Below are 23,971 nucleotides of genomic sequence, written 5' to 3'. Positions count from 1 at the left end.
GATATCAGCCCCTAAACAGCAAGCTTAGGTAACAATGTTACAGACGCTGTAAAATGCAGCACAGCTCTCTGAAGTCCAATAATCCACCCTTGATTTAATATGGAGCATCACTCACTGTACATTAACAACGTTCTTCTCTTTGCAGGTGAAGAGCTGTTTGAGCAGGATGTCTAGCAGTCTGTTCCGCAGAAGAATCAAGTTGGATGACAGGAGGCCTCCAAACTCATCATCAGCTCCTAAAAACACCCAGGAAGAAGAGTAAGACCACTGAAAGGAGAAATGGTACTGCTAACCTTTTTGACATTTTTAAGCTCTTGGTATCTTAAGACATCTCATTATTAGGCCTAGATTAAATCTGCAGATTTTCCAGCGCTGATTTTTAGTGGGAATCTGCCGAAAGTGTATACATGGAGCTAACTCTGCTTTCTTTAGGTGTTGTTTAAAGCTGGCAATGCTTCGATTCCCATGGGTCTAATTCTTTAACAGGGTGATCTGAAGTGTTGTTGTTTTGGAACAATATGCTGCTAAAATGCTTCACTGATACTAGGAATGCTTAAAAAAGCTGACTCACCCCTGTCGATCTTCTCCTCATTGGTGTTCTCCATAATGACAAACTTCTCACAGACTGCAAATGTTGGCAATGTTGAAGAGATGAACTGCCCAAACCTGAAAAAAATAAATCAATCAATCATAGCCATAAACAAATGAGACAAAGTCCAGGATTATAAATTGTTATTTTGTGATTGTATATGTTATTGTGTTTGAGTGAATTGTACATAGTGCTCATTAATAAGTAATGTAGTCACCCCTGCATCTGAAATAAAAAATGTTCTGCAGCAAAATCAGACAGATTTTAAAGAATCAGTCACTTCTGATTATAATCTTTTAAAAATTTTAATTCTAAACGCTCTGTTTACCTGAGTAGGTCATATGAGTTGGGAAAGCCTTGAAGCAAGAGACTGAGGACATTGCCGATGGCAGCGATGGTGGGCTGAGACAGAGATTGATCCCTCAGAGTCAGCAGCAGTTTGGGGATCAACTGAAACTCCCGCAATAGTTTGGCATTCTTAGCAGCTTCACTGAGAACAGAAACAAGGTGATCTATTTTAGATACCGTGTGATGCATATGTTGTTCTGTAAGTGCTGCATATATATATATATCAATGCTTAATGTACGCTATATCACTTCTACAGGGCTAAAAGTATCCAAAGAAAGTCCCATTACATCGCAGAAAGGCTTATATCGATTGCCCCGAATCAAAGATTCAATAAAGAGTGTTAGAGTATGGATGGATTACCTGGATTCAGTCAGAAGTTCAATGAAGTGCTCAAAGAGAGAGAGGTGCAGTTCATAGGGAGCATGAAGCCAAACCTGAAAGTCCACCAATTTAAACATTTTAAGTCATTATATCAAGAAAATCCAACAAATGTTTCTATCTTCTAAAATAAAAAAAGTATATCGTCTGAAATAAAAGAAGTTTTAGAACTGAAGACCACTATGCAAAATCATTTTTTTTATGCCAGAAACTATTAGAGTGCATGTAGTTAAATTTTCAGCAAGGTCACTGATGATTTCAGCCTGAGGTATTTATACATCCTAACTGAATGTCAATCATTCTCAATCATGTATATCTGCCAGATGTGAGTAATGGGGGGAAAAATAAATCACAGCATCACTAAAGCTCCTTTGGTGTGAGCTTCGCACCTCAAAATCACACAGCAGGTCCTGGAAGGCTGTGGAGTTGGGGATAATTGAGGTCTCGTGGCCACTATCGACAGTTCCAACGAGGGAAAAGGTCAAGTGCAGAATATGGCTGTTCAGCAGAGGGCGTTTCTTCTTCAGCAGCATGGCCAACAGCTAAAACAGAAGACATTAAGTTAAAGAAGACCATTCAGGCAAACGATGTAAAGCTGACAGGGAAAAAAACAACAACAGAAGGTCTATGTGAAAGAATGATCTACTATATTTTCCTTAGTTTACTCGTTTCAGGATTCAGTGATCAGTTCAGTTTAAAACAGGCTGCGACCCAACACTCAGACGTTCATTTTCCTTACACAGTGACACCACAATCAACATTAGCTCTGTGAAACATCGTATTGTCTCTACAGAACCTATTAAAGCAGCAGAGAAATAAAACAATGCACCATCTGTGATGTTCAAACCAGCACATCCCAGCATGCCCCACCCTTAAGAACCCTCACTTATCACATCAATTGGCTGTCACCGGTCACAACAGCCCAGGCTCACTGTTATCATTTAATTTGCCATCTCATTGGCTCATAACATCCTAGAGCTATAGCTGGAGAGAACAGAGGACATCCTCGGTTCAAAGTTCACTCTTAATTGTTATTGCAGCCCACCTGGTAGCCTTTGATACGCTCCATCTCCTTGCTAGCTAGTGGGTTGCTCTTGACAACACACACTAATGCTTTTACTGCAGCATAGAGACCCTCCACGTCTGAAGCCATGGCAACCAGGCCCAGAATGGCAGCTGCTCCTCCGATGTACTGAAGGTTGGTGGCGACCGGTTTGGTTACGAAGGCACGCACACCTACATGGAACAGGATTGCAGCTATAAATACATGAACACTGAGAGAGATGGCCGGTTTTATTGGAAAGGCTGTATTGTGCCACTTCTTTTTGCACTCACCCAGGTAACCGATGACTGCAGCTCCAATGGTCCTGGCCGAGCCGTTGAGATGGCCCACTGCATTATGGACGAGTTTGACTGGTGTGGCACTTTCATGAGAGGAGACCCCCAGCTGAAAGGGGATGAAAGTAATTAAAAGAATTACTCATGGGCAGGACAAGGAATCTGAACTGCAAATTTCTGCAGAATTGGAAGACTTGCCCTTCAAAGGTTCAAGACAATCTGCTCCCCTTGTGTATTTATTTATAAAATATTTTGGCTAAATATGCATTATTCTTTCAGCTATCAAGAAGAGTCCAATACTAAAATTCTGCAGATGACGCAGAAAAAGCTCTGCTGATATTTACATTAGTTAATCATTCACAAAACTTTTATTTATTCTTTACTACCCTAAGAATTCTTCATATTCTGACTAAAAATCAGCAAATAATTAATATAATTTAAATAAATTAATCATTAATTCAGCAAGGAAAGATTTATCATTTGTAATGTTGCAAAAAAAAAATATTTCAAATAAATGCTGCCCTTTTTAATTTTCTATTCATCAGAGAATCACAGTTTCCTCAAACATATTAAGCAAAACAACTGTTTTTAACAATAATATTAAATGTTTCTTGAGGACCATTTTTGCATAAAGACTGGTAAAGACTGAAGTAATGGCTGCTGAAAATTCTTTTTCTTTTTCTGAAATTATTTTTTTGCCATCGTAAGGAATAAATCACCTGTCAAACAGTTATTTTAAACTAATATTTGACAATAATACTGGTTTTACCATATTTTTGATCAAATAAATTCAATATTGGTGAGCATAAGATAATTATTTTCAAAAACATAAAAACATTTTTACTGACTCCAAACTTTTGAACAATGGTATAGGTCTGCTTATGATCTTGATTATTTGGTGGTTGTTCAGATTATATATATATATATATTTATTTATTTTTTCTATATATATATATATATATATATTTATTTATTTATTTATTTATTTATTTTTTTCAATGTTTAACTGATTAAAATTCATTACAACAAAGTAATATATCAATATTTAATAAAATTTTAAATCTTATTTAAATACATTATTATAGTAAAAGAGATTCTAGAAGCAGGGTGAGAGTGAGACTGCTTACTGTACCTGTTTGGCGATGGCTTTGCTGTCCAGCTTGTTGTAGACTTTTCGTATCTTTGCCACAGTGAGAGTAGATACAGAATGAGCAAAGATACTGAAGGAGACCTTCTCTTCAGGAACCAATCCAACAGGACAGGGTGGCACAGCCTCAGTCTTTGAGTCTTTACCTGGATATATGAGAGGAAAAACCCACAACATAAAACTACATATACATAAGATGTCCATAACATTTAATCAGTACAATAGCCATTCATTTACAATAAACATCTACTTCTAAAATCAAACATATTTTAGTTCCTTGTTATTCACCTCGTTGTGACACATCAGATACTCACATGGCAGGTAAACAGCTTGGAAACTGCCTACATAATTGGGTCCCAGCTCATAGATGGCAGCCACACTGGCAGCAGGCAGCACCTCCTCCAGAAAGTGAGTGGGCCCCAGTCGCCAGACCAGAGAGGAGAGCTGGCGTTGGGCCGGTGGTGCACCGATGTAGCTGTACACCGTGCTCACCACAGGTGGGTTTGTGGAGGAAGAGCCACCGGGAGCATTGTGAACATAGTGCAGCTACAAAGACAGACGCAATGAGAAACCAAAGAGAAACCAAAAAAGGTCACCCTTTTTTTTTAACATCATACATTATTTAACAGTAGTCTTGGGAACTGGTGTTTGAGCTGCTAATGAAGCTAGAGAAAAAAACATTTCTCATCAGATTTCAGATCTGACGGCAATTTTAAGTTATGCTAAAGTTTGAAATATTAGTTAAAAAAATTAGCAGAAAATAATAATAATGGCACCGTTTCCCATTACTTTGGTCCAAACAAAATACTGGTGTCTACATCAGGAGCTGGGCCACACCTTGACAGTGCTGACCATCTGGCCATCGATGTAGAGAGTCGCCATGCTATTCTTCAGCATTCCCTTGCTCATAACTAACACCAGGTGGTGCCACTGTCCCTCGGTGATGAGGTCAGCGCAGCGGAAGCGCGCACAGCAGGGCAGGATCTCATAGAAGGAGGACTCCTCACTGAAGTCATCCACTGCGAAGGGAGAGAGGAAATGATGTCACATCACTTACCACATACAAAGGAACTTTTCCTCTGCATTTCAGAAGGAACAGACTCTTAAAATGTACATTAAAATGGCTTAATTGTCTACTTTTGATTTGCAAATGAAACATAAGTGTGCTGACATCATATGCTACATTTATTTTATTTTAAATCTTTTTTTGTGCGTGTGTTCTCAAACATTAGCATTTTAAAAGTCTATAATAGAATTGTTCTTTATTCAAGCTTATTTTCTCCATTTGCAGAGGAACAAAGGTTGAAACGATCATCTTGTTCACAAACATGCCACATCATTAGAACTTTGCTGACATAAACAGAAAACAAAGATGTAGAACAGGAAGTTGTCGGAAACACTTGCCATAGGTCTGAAGTAGCTCTTCCTTAGTGGACACAATGAGAGATCGGTCTTTAGCGGAGAGCACGATGGCCAGGCACACGTAGTGCTGCTCAGATGAGGTGGCCCGTCGCACCACAGTGAGCAGACGCACAGGATGGCTTTGGGGTGGCGTGCTGAAACGCTCGACGCAAAACCATGTCGAGTAGCTCAGGCCAGATGGAGGTGGAAAGAAACGCTCGCCTGAAGAGATGAAAATGTGGATATTCAGTATTAGGAGTTACTTTCTCTTTTGTCATCATTTGGATGTAGAATGACACACAACAGTCACAGCTGTCTAGTGCTACATGAATATTAATGTTGATTAGTCTCAGAATAGTTTTTTATTGGAAAGATAAGACTGATTTTAAATTATTGCTTGAACAAGCAATGAATGGAAAAGTGTTACTTATGAGACCTTGAGTGAAAAATACTTCTGTTTTGCACCTTCTTTTAAAATGACAAATTACTCAGTCGTTCAAAAGTTTGGGGTTGGTAAGTTTTTTATGTTACTGAAAGGAGTGCATTTCTGTTTTGATATATTTTCAAATTTTCAGCAGCCATTATTTCAGTTTTCAGTGTCACATGATCCTTCAAAAATTATTCTAATATTGTGATTTGTTGCTTAAGAAACATTTCTTATTATCACCAATGTAAAAACGTTTGTGCTTATATATATATATATATATATATATATATATATATATATATATATATATATATATATATATATATATATATATATATATATATATATATATATATTTGAATATATAAGTACTAAAGAATATTTTGAACATTGTACATTTGGGATGGAAATCTTCTTTATCTAAATGCATCAAAAAGTTTATTAATTTGTTATTATATATACATACATACACATACACAGATTTCCATCTCAAATGTTAAATTTTTTTAACGTCACATTATCAAGTTTAAATATTAAAGCTCTTTCTGATTATTATCAGCATAATTCAACAGATCTTAATATTTATTTTGTTTTTTTTGTAAGCATTTATTTTCAAGTTCAATTAAAAATCAACATCTTCACTGAATAAATCTCCTTGGACTTTGCATAATGATTTATCTATTACATCAAGCGCACATTCTTGAAAATTTAGCCTAAGCAACTTCGATACAACAAATCCACTTTGGCTTGTACCCTAAACCAAGGAAAGCCCTGGAAGAGAGACAGGAACAATGAACTAGACTGCAGAGGATCTGAATGAAACTCTCCGAGCAAGAAATGATGATGGCATCGACTAAAATAGGTCAGAGAATATGATGCAGGAGTCTATCTTTAAATACTGAAATCATCCATTCGAAAGCGAGAGAGAGGAGGAGGAAGGGAAATGGGGAGGATGAAGGAAAGAGAGAGAGCGAGACATCGAAATGAATAAAGACAGGAAGGGAGAAAGATGGAGAGCCTTGAATCACCTCATTAATACTACATAGGCACTTGTACGCCCACTCAGGGCTGCTGGGAGCCGGTGGCGCTCGAACAGGAGCAAAGGCACACAAACAATTTCTGTCAAGCTCTGTCAAGTTTCGGTGAGCTTTCTCTTTTCTCTAGACTCCACCGTCTTTACAAAAATTCAGTCACAGTGCTGTGCTCCCGTTCCCTCTACCTCTCGCCTGTCATGAGCCATGATGCTTCTGAAATTCATCAAGCTGCTTATACCCGCCTTCACCATCCCACATTTGTCAACTCAAACTCATTCAAAAACTCAATAACAATAATCTGTTAAAACAATAACAGTTGATTCTTATTGGTCAATCACATAAAAACTATATTGGATGGTAGCCATAGGGCTGCACGATATTGGGAAAAAATGACATTGCGATCTTTTATTTTTCTGCGATATATATTGCGATATGAAATCTAATCTAATTTTTTCTTACAAACAAAAATGCGGTGATCACACTTACATTCTCATTTTAAATGATTTAAACATCGACAATCGACATCATTGTGTCAATTGATAAATATGCGCAAGGGAGAGAGAGCAAGACAGCGCTCGTGTTGTTTGAAGACGGTGAGCGTGTAGCCGGGGCTCGCTCTCTCTCTCTCGCGCTCTCTTTCTCTCTCTCTCGTGCTCTCTTTCTCTCTCTCTCGCGCTCTTTTTCTCTCTCTCTCTTGCATTCTCTCTTTCTCTCTCTCTCTCTCTCTCTCTCTCGTATTCTCCCCAAATCACATTCGTCAAGGGCCGGGGAGCAACTGTACAGTACAGTTAATTAATAACGGATCAACTACGACAGCTTACATCGCACATCCTTCGATGTGATTATCGTGGAATCGTACATCGCGATATCGATGCTTAAACGATACATCGTGCAGCCCTAGTAGCCAAGTTTCACCACTCTCCCTGGCAACATACTATCATCTTTTTTTCCCCTTTTTATCCCTATTTATATCTTCGGAGATCCTAATCACCAAAGTTTATTGTGGAATAATGACTTGCTTGCTTTGCATTCACCACCTGAATGTACTTTTTTCATATTTTAGGCTTGATCTTAATAAAGATTTATAAAAGAGTGGAAAGCTGCTGTCTGCTATATGCAAATCACGGGGGTCGGGGAAGAGTGTGTTTGTGAGCACATACCATTTCCCATGCCGCTGACCACTGCCCCGTCACTGACTCCAGATGTGTTAGCATTACTGGACGGCGCGTTGTGAGGGGCCAAACTGGGCAAAAACAAACAGCTGGAGAGAGAAGACGAAAATAAAAAATGAATGTCAATTTATCAGAAATCCCAGCATGCCAGACATTTCACACATTTTATTGTTGTCTCTCAGTAACAGTCACGTTGGCAGCTTAAAGAGTTGTTTACTTGTGGGTGTCACGCCTTATATAACACCGACAGAGTGTGCTCACCATAACAGGACTGAACTACATCGTGTAAAAAACACAAACGTCCACTGACGGAACTTATTTAAACACCAGATATTACTAAATGTTAGAAAAGCAAATAATGAGAATGGGTGCAAACCAATGCAAGATTCTTGCCAATCCATACTTAATTAAGCATTCTGCCATTAATCAACTAAACAGAAAACCATCCCAGAGTCACTCAAAACAGCCAAACAAGTCTCTATGGAGGATAATGAACCCTGACAAAGGAAGCCTCATGTCATTTTAATATTATAAAAGCTATGGCAATAAAAAAAAAAAAAAAAACCCAAATCACACTAACAATACAAGCATCCACCTAAAAAACAGTGAAGCATTAACACCTCCCACCAGACAAGGAAGCGTGTGAAGAAGGGTTCAATTTGGGGACAAATCTGCTCACAAAAGTGAGCTACATCTGATAAAACCTCCCTTTGGGAACATTTGGAGAAATCCTCTTTTTTTGAGAAAAAAAACAACGTATTTTATATATATATATATATATATATATATATATATATATAAACACACATATATATTTCTACATCATTTTTACTAATATTATTTAATTCACATAATTAGTAAAGACAGATTATATATTGTTGTATATTACAAAAAAAAAGATCTTAAGATAAAACAATGGAAGTCTATGCATATGTGTGTGTTGGGGTTAATGTCCACCTCCTCCCTGTTTGCTCCTTTATAACCCAAAAAGCTTTAAGCCCAGCTGTGGCAGCACCATTAGGCTGGTCTGGACGCCCTAATACTGAACGTGTTTACATGAATTTTTCATGAAGGCAGATGGGGAGCGCACTGTGTGTGGTGCGTTTTGTCAGCTTTCACAAAATGAAATGTGGGCCAGTAAAAGTGATTTTTACATCTTCAATTATTCTAAGCTGCATGTTCTATTCAGATGTAGGAGGAAGTATTTAAAGACACAGGAGGATTCTGGCTAAGAGACATAAAAGATAAATCATTTGGATTGTCTGTGCAGTTGGTGCAGGTTTAAAGGGAATTTGTGGCATTTAAGTCTGTAGACCTGCTGCATAATTGTTCAAGCAATAGAAAGACCTCTGGGAGACTAACCAAACTCAATCTGTGCACAGCCAATATCACTTGAAGCATTTGGGTCTCTGTTATGTGTGCTGGGTGTAAAAACTGAACCGTTGACCCATTTCATACACAGAAATCTCCCATTTAAGCAGCTAATAATTTGGAAAGAAGACAAATGATGATCACTGTGCTTTCATAATTAATGAAAAAGATGAAATATTTAAGATCTGTTATTTTCAGTGTAGCACATACCCTGATGGGATTATGTTAAACAGAAGCAGATGGAGGCTCAGTGTGGATTCTTTGTTGCGCTTTGAACTGCGATACGTTCGGAGATGTAAGCGCATTTCAAGTCTGTTTTTCCGTGAGCTTTAAACTAGGTCAAGCTTTTAAAAGCACAACATCAAATACAGTTTTGACTGACGTATATATCTGGTAAACACATTCTGAACTGAAGCCAATAAATCTCTGATGCCTAAACAGATGTCTGCTCACAAACAGTGATCGTGCAAACAAATCTAGACCTTCATTAGATAAATAGATAGATAGATTAGACTAGTGCTGGCAGCCTTACCCGAATCCCTCTAATGACGTGTCAAACTCCACGAAGGCTGGCGTGACGGACGATCCATGGAGACGGATGTCATGGGGCGTTGTCATGGAGACCAGGCACTTGACTCGGGTGAGGGGCACAGTGCTACCCTCAGCCGATCGCACCAGACTTCGGCTGATCCGGTACTGGCTGTTGTCCTCGTTAATCGTGAACACGCTATCTGGCCCAAAACCCTCCATGGACAGAGTCATGCTGTCTGGATATAGAAAAGGTCAAATTAAACTCTACTGTTCTCTTAATGTTACACTATTAACTTGAAACATAGTTAACAGTGATAACTGTGAGAATTTGTACTTAACTTGAACAATACCATTTATGTATTAATTTATTGAATTAATGAATTAATGTTTTTGTTCTTAAAGTGTTCTGTTATAGTTTATTAACATATGTATTATTATATATTAGAAATTTAACAATATCAAAATCTCACAATAAAATAATATCACGATATGAAGTCTACGATATGATATTTGTGGTGATATTTAAAACACTTACAGTTAATTTATTCGATCTAGTCAGTGAACTGAACCTTCATTTTTAAAGTGGACTCTCTTTTTATTTGTGATGTACTGTAACTGTCCCAGGCTAAGTTACATTCATACTGGTGTTTTAGGAAGTCAAACAAATTAGAATATAATAATGACAACAACAACGACAGTAATAGCCATATATTGTAAAACAATTGCACTGTAAAATAAATTTAAATGTATATTTCATAGGTATATTATTTTTGCTTTACACTACAGTAGGGACATTACAATTCTTCTTTTCTAATTTCTACACTTGAAAGAGATATTTTGAATTTGGTCTGCATTTAAAAAACTAGCTGTCAGCAATTCATACTGCCCTTTTAAGCTTTTATTTTGATGGAAATGGCAGTAGAGCTGTTATTTTGAAGGGATAACAGGCTTAGAAAAACACATCTCACTACAAAACCAGTGAAATGCTGTAATCATCTGCCATGAAAATAAAGCCTAACTGGCGGCTGTTGCATTCGGAAACGCATGCAACACGCATGCAAACGCTTCAAACGCTTCAAAGAATGAAGGGATTAAACCATATTGTGCTTTCGGTTTTAGTTTGTTTAACAGATACATTATATTTTAACAGATTATTGTTATTATACATTATATATTTATTTACTTATTTCTTCTTGTCCTACATTTTGGTAACAAGACTGCAAAACTCATATTCATTGACCAGAAAATAAAACCACCTCTAATATTCAATAATTGAAAAGAATATCGCCTGCACTTAACCAACTAACAACAGCACTTTTCCTTTATTGTCTTTTCATTTAATAAAAAAAAAAACAAATACCTGGCTATGCATTCTATACTAGACTAACTGAGACTTGTCATGGCACTTGTATACTGTTGTTGTTCTCTTGTTGACCTGACTGCTTCTATTGTTCTCATTTGTAAATCGCTTTGGATAAAAGCGTCTGCTAAATGATTAAATGTAAATGTAAATATCGACAATCAACCTTTAAATGTTCAGCACCTCCTCAATACAATGGCCAATGGTAAAAAATATGTGTTTTATATATATATATATATATATATATATATATATATATATATATATATATATATATATGAGAGAGAGAGAGAGAGAGAGACACACACACACACACACACACACTTATAAAAGTGTAAATATATAAAATGCTGCTATGCCAAAGAGAAAAGCAGTGTAACCATCAGTGTGATGTCAGAATAAGAATGCTAAATGAATAAATAGCAGGTGGATGTTTAATGTTGTAAATCAGAAACTATAAAAGCAAGGTAAATTTCCTGTCTTGTAGAATCCTTTCATTCTTTTTAAATTATAGTTAAATACCCTAATTCTGAGGTAATCTATTATGGATACATCCAACAAAAATATCTGCTTGCACTGGACCCTGGAATGACTGCATAATTCCACTGAGGCTTTCTACTAAGCAAGCAGGAAACCTTTAAATTAGCGAGTTCAAAAAGGACTCGCTGGACATGGTGAGAGCTCGGAGAAAAGTCATTTTACTGGTAATTAGTGAAGCTGGGAACTCATCTCCAGCAAAACCCTGTTCAATTGTACGACTCTCTGCTGGCAGAGCCATGGAGAACGAAAGGAGAATGTTTTGTTTGATTCTGATGGTGATTGATGGCATTTCACCAAAGACCACAGTCAGTGAAGCCTGAAATAATGTCCCTTCTTTCACTGGCCCACAGAGAAACCACAGAGACAAGACCACATAACACTGACACAAACTGTTTACGGGATGGCACAAAGCACAGTGACAGCTCTAGCAGTCTTTATGCATTCATAGTTTTCCTTACTGCGCATTTCAGCTTCATAGCTTAGGGAGCTAGGCTTGTGGACCCGATACTGCTTCAGGAGTTTTTTGTCCCAGGCACCGCAATTCAGAGGATTCCCAAGTCGTAAAAATTCCCTGAAAAATGCATAAAAAAAACATTTATTAGAGACAGTAATATCCCGCACAATGAGCAATTGCTTGCCCTTCGAGCATTATCACAACACATTAGGAAATCCAGAAAACAACATCTTCAACTGATTAAAAACAAACATTAAATAAATGAAATTAATAAAATATTTAATTACAGTATAATAATTGTAATGACTGATAGATAAATATAATTTATTATATTATTATTTTCTAAATTATTATTATTATTATTTCATTTAACAATAATAAGAAAATAATAATTTATATTAATCACTTAAATAACTTGATCCAGAATGCAGTAGCATGACATTTAAACCATATCAGACAGATTTTGATTTCTCAACTGAGCAGAAGTGGATAGCGTTTTTTTTTTATTATTATTATTATTTTGTAGTGAAGCATCCTCCATATCTATATCAAATGTAAATAACACTGCATAGTCTTCACTGTATAAATTAAATTTAATAAAACTGTTAAAGCTACAAAAGTGATTTTTCTCTAGGTGTTTTGTACAATAAACTGCTGTGAACCAATATACTATCCGTACTACCTTCACCTGCTATAAGCAACGGTGTTCACAAGATTACTTGTAGAGACAGTTTTGCCTGTATGTGTCACTTCAGGCACAAATCATGCGGAAGTGAATGGAATTAGAGTTCATGTGCATCTGCATGGCTCTCAGCATGTCTACACCAGACATGAGCAGCGCAGCACGACAAGACTCAACAAAATGCAATAGAGCCCAATATAATCAGTGATTCTGTCTATACTGGATGCGGCGTGACATGGCAAATCCCAGAGAGTACATCCCTCAATCTTTTCATGATGTACTGGCACAAAGTTCAAAGGATTTGCAATGGTCTCTTTGTTGCGTCCAGTGTAGATAGAGCGGGGTTGCATGATGCTACATCTGTCGCAAAAACGATAAGTATAAATATAATGATCGGTATACTAAAAATCGCACATCCTGCAATGCGACTATTGCACGTCGTGATATCGATGCTGAAACAATATATCTTGGAGCCCTAACAGAGAGCTGTGAATAATATAGAAAATTTTATCATTTTCCTTTTGTGCAAACATCCAGCTGTGATAAGATCAAATCAGTAAAGACTGAAACATGCAGGAGCCCCAGGAGCAAAACAGTTTTTCACTGACTCATCTGGTCTTCGTATAAACAAAAATCAGTTCAAAAAAAGCTCACATGTGGGAGACCAAGCAATAGAAGGTTGGGAGCAGAAACATGTTCCGTTAAGGTGTTATTCATTAATTATTAATCACTTCAATAAATATCGCTGAGGCTTTGAGATGTAATGGACAAAAAGCTGGCCCTCTGATATGTAATGTATACAGTATATTGTACATTACCAGCGAGGAGGCCCTCTCTGTCCTCATAATATTATATAATACAATTGAATATAATATATTTTCCAGTCTCTCTCTAAACATTTTTGGAGCAAACTGGACTCACCTTAGCACCATCGGCTCTAGGGCCTGGGAGGCCAGTCGCTCAAACATCCTCTGCAGAGGTGGGTGAAGTGGGTGATCTTCATCTCCCAAAGCGCAACTACAGCGCTGAAGCAAACGTGAGTGCAGACCCGCCTCACACAGGATCTGCTGGTTCCTCTCTGAATGCACTAGCAGCTGCAGGATGTTAGCAACCGCCAGCTGCAGGTCCAGAGCGTGCTGAGGAGCAGAGCAAGGCTAAAGTGAGCTGTAGGACACTTACAGTGGAACACTCAGCTCAGATAAACACTAATATTCTGAAATTTCACATTTACATTGCAGTAATAACATAAGATGTTATTACTATTCATTCTGAAAACAAGTACCGTATTTTTCGGACTATAAGTCGCATCAGTCCAAAAATATGTCATGATGAGGAAAAAAAACATATATAAGTCGCACCGGACTATAAGTCGCATTTATTTAGAACCAAGAACCAAGAGAAAACATTACCGTCTACAGCCACGAGAGGGCGCTCTATGTCTTCAGTGTAGACTACAGGAGCGCCCTCTTGCAGCTGTAGATGCTAATGTTTTCTCATGGTTCATTTCAATCGATTCATGTCAAATTAATTTTGATTAATAAGTCGTACCTGACTATAAGTCGCAGGACCAGCCATACTATGAAAAAAAGTGTGACTTTTAGTCCGGAAAATACGGTACTTAAGACAGTGGTTCTCAACCTTTTTTTCCAATGGGCCGCACTATGGTTCAAGTTCAAGTCTCACAGGCAACACGAATATCACCAATACAAACCGACCATATTTATAATATTGTAGTCTACATTTTATGAACTCATTCATTAAAATAAATTAATAATACTACTCACTCTTAATAAAACACCTGATGCCATTGCTTGCGATTGCAAGTTGCTGTCTTTAAAATGCGCACGGAAGCATTACTTGACGCGCAACACTGAAGAAAATGTGCATTCACAAATGTAGCCTATGCTGATCCCAATATAGAAAGCAATTTTGAATTTAATAATCTGAGGTTCTCTCCAGAGATGTTTTGCCACATTTCTGCAATTAAGGATGATTGCTGCGTATTATGGGTGTTTCCTTTTGCCTGGCCCTGAACATCTTCAAGTGAGTGGCGGGGAAAACCGAAAGTTGGTTCCGAAACTCCAGAACTCTCCTACTTTCACTGCTGATTATGTGACTATTCTTTGTGTGTTTCTTCGTTGGCATTTTCCATTAACTCTGGCATTAACTCTCCAGTTGCTCTCTGTAACTCTCGAGGGAGCAGCCTACCGTAAACTGTGGTAATCATTTCTTTGGTGATCGAGGTAAACAACAAAACAAGAATACTGTTGATAGCCCTTAAATAAGGTCTTTAAGTTTCACACAAAATATAACGCATTCATTCTCATAAAATCCTTCACTTTGCCATCTGACTGTAGGTGAAAAATAAATATGATGGTAACACATATTTAAATTGAAGATGTGTGAACAAGTCTTTAAACAATTTAATTAAAATAAATACAAATAAATTATATATAATCGCATATTGAAATAATCCCACAACTCTCTCTATACACACACACACACACACACACACACACACACATATATATATATATATATATATATATATATATATATATATATATATATATATTTATAACATTTGAACAGCAACACATTCTCTCCTAGCTACATATCAACACCAGAGTTTTGCATTAGGCATTCCCATGTGGGCTGATGTCTTTGTAGACACCAAACATGGTGTCAGTTCACTAAATTTTGAGATGGAGCCAATGTCTACAAGCAGCTCATACCTCAGGCTGTGTGTCAGACGAAACAGAGGGTAGGAGGTCCAGCATTGCCAGCACTGCTCCGGGGTGGATGACTACAGGGTCTGAAGAGTGTTGCGACGGATTTCCCAAGTGCAGCTTTAAGTCCGTTAGGACTTTACCAGGAGCAGAGTTGGATGAGCTATGATAGCCATGTCTATTGGGAAAGAAAAGATTGCTTAATGGGTCTTCTTAGAGCATCACTTAGTGTCAGTGTCTGGAAAGTGTAATTCACTTATACATTTTGGCTTGGCAGTTTTATCCTAATAAAAGCTAATAGGCTGCAAAAGCTTAGAGAGATTTTTTAAAGAAGCATTGTTCAGTGCTTACTCTTAAATACAGCATCGAAATGAAATTTTGAAATAAAATATCAACTTCGATATAAGGTTAATTATGAATCAAAACTCCCCACAGAGAGCTTGAAAAGCAAAAGGACTGAAAAGAGCTGTCTACCCAACAAATTTTTGCAACTGCAAAGCTTTACAGGTAAGCAAAGAAGCTCAACATGGCAGATGAAATGGTGCAGAAAAAGATGAAAGTATAGTCAAAGGAGACGATGAAGTAGAAGAAAAGCGAGAGGTTGCAAAAGTTGCAGACGGTGATCACTTTGATCAGAGGGAGGAGATGAATAACAGTATGCTAAACAGTAAGTTTCCTACGAGCAGCAATTTGTCTATCCACACGGAAAACATAAATGTAGAGGTGCATAGCATAATTACAGCCAATCAGAACATATTTGATGTTTAACATACCGCTATTTTGAACCAATGCCATTTCTGAGTGGGTGGGGCTAAAGTAAATATATACACTACATTAACAATTTCCTGTTGCTTGTTGGGACTTGTTAGGAAAATAAAAAAACTCTGACTTACACAGAAGAGATGTTTTTTTTACTTTTTTTTTTACTTTTCAAGTTATCATATTGTAGGAACTGAACGAAATAGCTCATAGGTCTAGTTCTAAACCTGTATGTTATTTTTATTGAAAATTCCTAGTGACATCAATTCAGATGAATACATAATTCTAAATTTCTAAACAGTTTTTAGTCTACATAAATTAATAATATATTACTGTATTTAGGCATCACAACATAATAATGTACAACATGAAAAAAATGGATATTCATTTTCAGAGCAGCTAAAAATTACATTTTACCCTTACAGTATTATGCAATTGTTAGAGTTTTTAAAGATTAACTTCAAGTAAGGGCTTTAAGCTGTTAAAGGCAAAATAAATGAAAAAAATAAGGGAAATTATACATGCACAATTCAATATATAATATTTTTAGGTTTACACAACAATTCTAAAGTTTGGGGTAAGAATTTTTCTAATGGAATAAGTACATTTATTCAGTAGAGACTTTCACATCATTAAAAAAGTATATTATTTCAAGTGAATTCTGTTCTACTGGACTTTCTATTCAACAGAGAATCTGTGTGAAAATGTATCACAGTTTCCACAAAATCTTAGAACTGATGAATAATAAATGTTTCTTGAGCACCAAACTAGTATATTACAATTATTTTAAAATAATTATAATCCTATATATAAGGATCATGTGACACTGAAAACTGGCGTAATGCCAGCTTTGCCATCATAGGAATAAATTACATTTTGAAATAGTTTTGAAATACATAAAAATTACAGATAACCAATAGAGTACCAATATAATTGCACATTCCTACAGTGAGGAAAGGTGTGAGAGAAAAGTGAACAAAAGGAGGAAGAGGAATTGAAACAGACTAGAGAAAAAAGGTCTGATCACTCGACAGGCACAGAACAGAAAAAGAAAAAAGGAAAAGACAAAGGGAGAAGAGGAAGAGGTGGAAGAAAGCAGTACCTCTTCCTGGCGATTGCTGGGGTGCCCCAAGGAGAGGGCAGCGAGGTCTCATGAGTCAAGCAGGGGGGCACCTGCTCGGCACGACTACAACGATTCAACCACAAACAGACACGCCGAGTCACGACCAAACAATCAACATGAAGACAGACCAGACAATCACACAGCCATACACACAAACAGCAGGTCCATACCACACAACCCCCGCGTGTGCAGCCAGGCAATGTCAGAGGTTACAAAAGACAAAGACATAAGAAAGAGCAAGAGAGGAAGGCAGTTAGTTCCTGTTGAATATACAGCTCAGGGCACAGCACATAGAACTATCTACAGATCATGCAAATCTAACACAAACAGAAGCCCAAAGCACAGCTACACTCAGATAGCATGTGAAGCCATTTGCATCTTCTGAAGGTCATGACTAATGAGAATGACGCATCTAAACTACACTCTCAGCAAATCAGGGATGGGCATGAAAAGTCAACTGGTCGAGTGCTCATTCTGCACCTCTAACCACAAAAAACTATTTTCCTTTGTGACTTTGCCTGCCATAGAAAACGCTGAATTGAAAACGCCGAACTGAAATTGGCCTCAATTTTTATTTTTGTATTTGAATAAAAATATAATATAAAAATACAAAATAGTCTTTTTAGAATAGACATTTTTACATGTTAATTTCACTTAATGCCGTAGTATAAATTTAAAATTGGTTTCTATGTAAGCCCTGGGTGAGCTCAAACATGATTATAATTTTTAATTACATCGCTTATTCTTAATTCTTATTTTTGTTTTTTAGCTTGTTCCTTTTAATTTTCAAAAGTAGTTGTGGACGGTTTTAATCCATTGCGCTCATTTATTTTTTTTAAGACATATGATAGCTTGTTAAAGTTTTTTATGAAATTGTCATTAGTGATATGTTGGTGAATTAATCAAAATATAAAATGTATAGACATGTCAGATGTTCATTTTTATTAGAATTTTTATTTTCATTGCAAAGAGTACTCGACTTTAAAAGTAACTTTTCCCATCCTTACTAATGTTCTCTTAAAATTACTCAAAAGTAAACTGCCTCCTTAATTGAAAGAGGGATTTCATTTTCTTTTTTCAGCCATCTTACTAACATCACTTAGAAAAACACATTGATCCACATTATTCATTAAGCATAGACCCCTTCCATTTATCCACACCTGTCAAAAGAGTCGGTGGCCACCTTGTACAGGTAGATGAACAGCTTGCTGCAGTGCTTGAGTGTGGGACACACATTTTCTGCTGGTATGATCTCATCTTCCAGTAACCGCTGGAATGGTTGGGCATTTGAGGGGAAGACGGTTGCTGGACCAACTTTCTTAGCATCAGAAAAACATCCCAAAAGTCGCACAGCATCGGCCAGCTTCTCATACTGGATCTCAGTGCGAAAGAAGTGTGAGTTGGCAGGTTCGTAACGCATGGCTGCTGTTAGAGTGCAGAATACGGTGTGTAGTAGTTCAAAGATTTTGTTCTGGTTGACCTTCTCCCAGCCGCTGACAGGAGGAGAACAGAGAGAACGCTCCATGGCAACCAACAGTGAGGTCACGTACACAAAGCCTCCCACCTTGCGAAAGACGGTGCGTGTACGGTGGCTCTCGCGCAGCACTGCTAACAAAGCCTAATGAGAAAGAACAAAGAATTTTAGGCAAATTCAGAATGAAATCATAAGGATGGAAGTCAACTGTCTGACAAAGATGCTTTAATTCATTAATTCAAAAGTTTGGGTTAAATAAATTTATTAAATTGTATAAGTTTTCTAAAGAATTATGCGAAACTGAAGACTGGAGTGAGGCTGTGTGTCCACCAAAGAGTTTTTAGCCAATTAAAAGCACCTAACTATGAGTGCTTAAGGGCACTTCTATGGCCAGCATTTTTTTCAATTGAAACACTTTGGTTGATATGATGAGGAATATCCGCAGAAGTAATGTTGCAGACTCATCATTAATGAAATGTTGCAAGCATTATTTTTCATTTCAATATTCATAGTAGTCTGGGAATCCCATTTGGGATTAATACAGGGAGAAAAGCAATATTAGCTTCTCCTCCATTGTTGTTCACTCATAGTGATCAAGCATCCCAGGAACCAAACTCCAGTGGTTTGAGTATTACCTCTCCTATAAGTTCTTCAAGGTAACTTCGAGAGGTGTACAAGTCACAACATCTAACTACTGGGGTGCCTCAGGGCTCAGTTCTTGAACCAATCCTCTTCTCTGTCTACATGGTATCACTAGGTTCTGTCATTCAAAAACATAGCTTTTTATATCACTGCCATGCTGATGCAACTCAACCTCTCATTCCATCCTGAAGATCCGATGATAGATGCTCGCATCTCAGCATGTCCTAATCTAAAAAGTGACAATGATGAGTGCTGCGCTTTACCCAAATTTGAACATTAGATTCTTAGCACCTTGTCACACTGCTGGTGTTTTGATGCATGGTGCTCCCATTCAAAACAACTGGAAAAAATATGTTAGCCTCAGGAAAAACAGTCTTGTGGACACACAGCCTAATGGTGGCTAATATATTATAGAATTACAATATATTATTGTATTATATTACATATAATAGAAGTGCACCAAAATCTTCAACAACTGCATATGTTTATGTACACACAAATAGTGAAGCATTAATTTCAAAATGTGTACTATTTTCCAAATTTACTCCATTGCCACCTACAACTGTAACAACTTGGCTGAATGTGTCATTAATTTTCTTCACACAGTATAAATATGCCTCACCCGCAGAATGTCAGTTTTGAGCTGTAGTTCTGTTGAAGGTGCAGAGTGCATAAGGCCGAGCAGAGTACCCATGTCATCATCTCCAGAAGGCGACAGCACCAGCTGTTGAATGATCATCAGAGCGTGCTCACGACACTGACGGTACTTCACAATGTTGTGCACACACCGGGCTCCACCAAACTCACGGAACAATCCTGAGAGATTCAGATTTTCTCATTAAAAATTCATCTCGGTGTCGTATAAGCTTGAAAAACAACTTCAGTTTCGACTTTATAGTTTGGCAAGATATGTAATGTATTGTTTATGTAAATATTTGACACAACAAGACCATAGTGAGATTTAGAAATGACTGATTACCTCAGTGTCAATTCTATATTTGGAACTACTCGCTCATTTTCTGCAAACAAAGCCATTCTGACTGGCTAACAATAAATAAAGTATGAGTGCATCTGTGAAAGCATTCTGAGACCATCAACAGCCATGATATAGAAGAGAAATGATTACAGAGCTGAAGTTAAAAGCGCTTCCCAGCCAGAGACCTGACTCAGCACAGAGAGTGAGACTACTGCAGGCCCTGAGAGCATGAAAATGAATTCTGACTTGTCCCTGAGTGCTTGAAAACAAAGGTAAAATGGCAGCAAAATAACACGATTATAATGAATGTCTAAGGGGTGCACTTGAAAGGGACCATATGAAATAAAAAAACTGACTTTTGTGGCATTGTGTCTGTATATTAGCTTTGAGACCATCTATATATTAGCATACTGTTAAATAAAAAAAATGCCTTTGGCAGGTCTTACAGATTTAAAATGTAGTCTATTTTCTGACTACATATAAAATAATATTGATGGTTTACAGCTATGATGTAACTAAAGCCTAAGTACTATTTTAAAGGAAAAGGGACATCTATTTCTGTCTTGCCAAAATACCCCATTTTAAATGGAAATTATATCACTGTTATTATCTTTAGAATACTTTTGATTTTAAAAGATTTAAAAAATTCCACGAGGCCCTGATTATTAATAAAGGCAACTTAAGAGGAAGAGACGGTGAGACCAAAACTACTGCGTCAGTCTAATTCCAAGCCTACTGCTCACCATTTCCTCTTTCAAAACCCAGCAAAACTCAGAGCCTTCTGGGCAGCATTCTGACATGTGGTGTTATAACACTTCAGAGTTATAACAGAGTTTTATCAGAGTTTGTGTCCCGGTCTGTGGCCCTTTCCTAACCTCTTTCCCCTCTCCAAACCTTCATATTACAAAGTCAATTTAAGATTAAAAAAAGATCATGCACACATTTACCTGCATTGGTGTTTGAGCCTTGCAAGAGGACCGTGAGTGTCTCCATGACAAGCCAGGCAAGCTGTTTTTGATCTTCAGCCACATTGTTCTTGGCATCACCTGACCACAGTGAGGGTAGAAGTCATTGAAATTATAACTAGTATCAAAAATGTTTATTTGAATTAAAATAAAGAGATATTTAAAAAGCGAATTAAAAAAGACAAAAGCACATGATTAAGTTTCTAAAACTTGAAAAACTAATACAAGCTAATTCAAAATATTAATAAACACTAAATAAAAAATAAAAAAATACAATTCTCAAAAATACTCAAAACTATTAGATATTATTTAATTTTAGTTCACAAAATATTTACCCTGCTCGCCATGTGCTTGTGTTGGGTCTTTCAACAGTGCTGCATATTTGTGGAGCAGGTTAACTAACACTTCCTGGAGTCCAACTTCACGGAAGACATCACTGAAGACAGGGTGGTGGCGGCCGAGCTTGAGAAGAGTGCGAGTGGCTGTGATGCTGCATCCGTAAGAAGTGCTGGACTTTAACAGCACGCTAACGCTAAAAAGCTCTTTGCATGGTACGTAATTAAGCCCGAAGACAACAAACTCCAGTAGCTCAAAGTACTTGGACTGCACCTCCGGTAGCTTTGGTACTCGCTCTGCAAACTGCGACAGCGTGTGCTGTGCCTCTAAGATGAAATAGTTGGCATAGTCGGCAGCGTATATGTTGGCAATGGCTTCAAGGATCATACGTGCTAATCGACCACTCTTGGCCTTCAAGAAGGTATTCTGAAGCACAGAGAAAGCCTGGATGTTTCTGACTGTGTGGCCTGAAAAAAAAAAAAAAAAAAGATATTGAATCTTGAGCAATGATGGACAAAAAATAACCAATACATTATTAAAAATGGCTCCTGTAGTGTTCCACAAAAGTCATTCATTCATACAGGTTTGGTACATGATGGTAAATAAGTAAATAACAAAAGCATGTTAATTTTTGGCTTAACTATTCATTCAGCACCACCGTCTAGACTCTAGAAACTCCAGTGACCTTTGGTGGACTCTAGGTAGTAAAACAAAATCTCACACATTTTCATTTCCACTCAACCTGAATGCAGACGTGTACAGTGGGAACGAAAAGTATTCAGACCCCCTTAAATTTTTCACTCTTTGTTATATTGCAGCCAAGTCAAAAAAAGTTCCTCAATATACACACAGCACCCCATATCGACAGCAAAACACAGAATTGTTGACATTTTTGCAGATTTATTAAAAAAGAAAAACTGAAATCTCACATGGTCCTAAGTACTCAGACACTTTGCTGTGACACTCATATATTTAACTCTGCTGTCCATTTCGTCTGATCATCCTTGAGATAGTTCTACACCTTCATTTGAGTCCAGCTGTGTTTGATTATACTGATTGGACTTGATTAGGAAAGCAACACACATGTTGATATAAGACCTTACAGTTCACAGTGCATGTCAGAGCAAATGATTAGGTCAAAGGAACTGCCTGAAGAGCTCAGAGACAGAATTGTGGCAAGGCACAGATTTGGCCAAGGTTATAAAAAAATTTCTTCTGCACTTAAGGTTCCTAAGAGCCCAGTGGCCTCCATAATACTTAAATGGAAGACGTTTGGGATGACCAGAACCCTTAGTAGAGCTGGCCGTCTGGCCAAACTGAGCTATCGGGGGAGAGGAGCCTTGGTGAGAGAGGTAAAGAAGAACCCAAAGGCTGTGGCTGAGCTCCAGAGATGCAGTCGGGAGATGGGAGAAAGTTGTAGAAGGTCAACCATCACTGCAGCCCTCCACCAGTCGGGGTTTATGGCAGAGTGAAGGATTCTCTGGTCTGATGAGACCAAGATAGAACTTTTTGGCCTTAATTCTAAGCCAATTCTGTGTGGAGAAAACCAGGCACTGTTCATCACCTGTCGAATACAGTCCCAACAGTGAAGCATGGTGGTGGCAGAATCATGCTGTGGGGGTGTTTTTCAGCTGCAGGGACAGGACGACTGGTTGCAATTTGAGGAAAAGATGGATGCGGCCAAATACAGTGATATCCTGGACGAAAACTTTCTCCAGAGTGCTCAGGACCTCAGACTGGGCCGAAGGTTCACCTTCCAACAAGATAATGACCCTAAGCACACAGCTAAAATAACGAAGGAGTGGCTTCACAACAACTCTGTGACTGTTCTTGAATGGCCCAGCCAGAGCCCTGACTTAAACCCAATTGAGCATCTCAAGAGAGACCTGAAAATGGCTGTCCACCAACGTTTACCATCAAACCTGACAGAACTGGAGAGGATCTGCAAGGAGCAATGGCAGAGGATCCCCAAATCCAGGTGTGAAAAACTTGTTGCATCTTTCTCAAAAAGACTCATGGCTGTATTAGATCAAAAGGATGCTTCTACTAAATACTGAGCAAAGGGTCTGAATACTTAGGACCATGTGATATTTCAGTTTTTCCTTTTTAATAAATGTGCAAAAATTTCAACAATTCTGTGTTTTGCTGTCAATATGGGGTGCTGTGTGTTCATTAATGAGGAAAAAATTAACTT

General features: G+C 37.6%; 1 protein-coding gene across 1 annotated transcript in view; it reads right to left on the bottom strand.

Moving 5' to 3' along the window:
* The window catches only part of LOC113069733 (WD repeat and FYVE domain-containing protein 3-like), a 57,992-nt gene that overhangs the window by 15,123 nt on the left and 18,898 nt on the right, over positions 1 to 23,971 (bottom strand). Inside the window, exons 9-29 of the mRNA XM_026242848.1 lie at positions 21,777 to 22,244; positions 21,424 to 21,522; positions 20,123 to 20,316; positions 18,545 to 19,002; positions 17,364 to 17,447; positions 15,509 to 15,680; positions 13,695 to 13,909; positions 12,096 to 12,208; positions 9,739 to 9,973; positions 7,824 to 7,924; positions 5,206 to 5,424; positions 4,639 to 4,820; positions 4,116 to 4,347; positions 3,787 to 3,947; positions 2,652 to 2,763; positions 2,362 to 2,552; positions 1,706 to 1,858; positions 1,299 to 1,372; positions 918 to 1,079; positions 572 to 666; positions 116 to 236 (exon numbers count right to left, since the gene is read on the bottom strand). Of these exons, the coding sequence (XP_026098633.1) occupies positions 116 to 236; positions 572 to 666; positions 918 to 1,079; positions 1,299 to 1,372; positions 1,706 to 1,858; positions 2,362 to 2,552; positions 2,652 to 2,763; positions 3,787 to 3,947; positions 4,116 to 4,347; positions 4,639 to 4,820; positions 5,206 to 5,424; positions 7,824 to 7,924; positions 9,739 to 9,973; positions 12,096 to 12,208; positions 13,695 to 13,909; positions 15,509 to 15,680; positions 17,364 to 17,447; positions 18,545 to 19,002; positions 20,123 to 20,316; positions 21,424 to 21,522; positions 21,777 to 22,244 (3,841 nt within the window). The remainder of the gene's footprint in view (positions 1 to 115; positions 237 to 571; positions 667 to 917; positions 1,080 to 1,298; positions 1,373 to 1,705; positions 1,859 to 2,361; positions 2,553 to 2,651; positions 2,764 to 3,786; positions 3,948 to 4,115; positions 4,348 to 4,638; positions 4,821 to 5,205; positions 5,425 to 7,823; positions 7,925 to 9,738; positions 9,974 to 12,095; positions 12,209 to 13,694; positions 13,910 to 15,508; positions 15,681 to 17,363; positions 17,448 to 18,544; positions 19,003 to 20,122; positions 20,317 to 21,423; positions 21,523 to 21,776; positions 22,245 to 23,971) is intronic.

The sequence above is a fragment of the Carassius auratus genome, unplaced genomic scaffold, assembly GCF_003368295.1.
Source record: "Carassius auratus strain Wakin unplaced genomic scaffold, ASM336829v1 scaf_tig00002454, whole genome shotgun sequence".
In the NCBI taxonomy this organism is placed as follows: Eukaryota; Metazoa; Chordata; class Actinopteri; order Cypriniformes; family Cyprinidae; genus Carassius; species Carassius auratus.
This window is presented reverse-complemented; position numbering and strand designations above follow the sequence as displayed.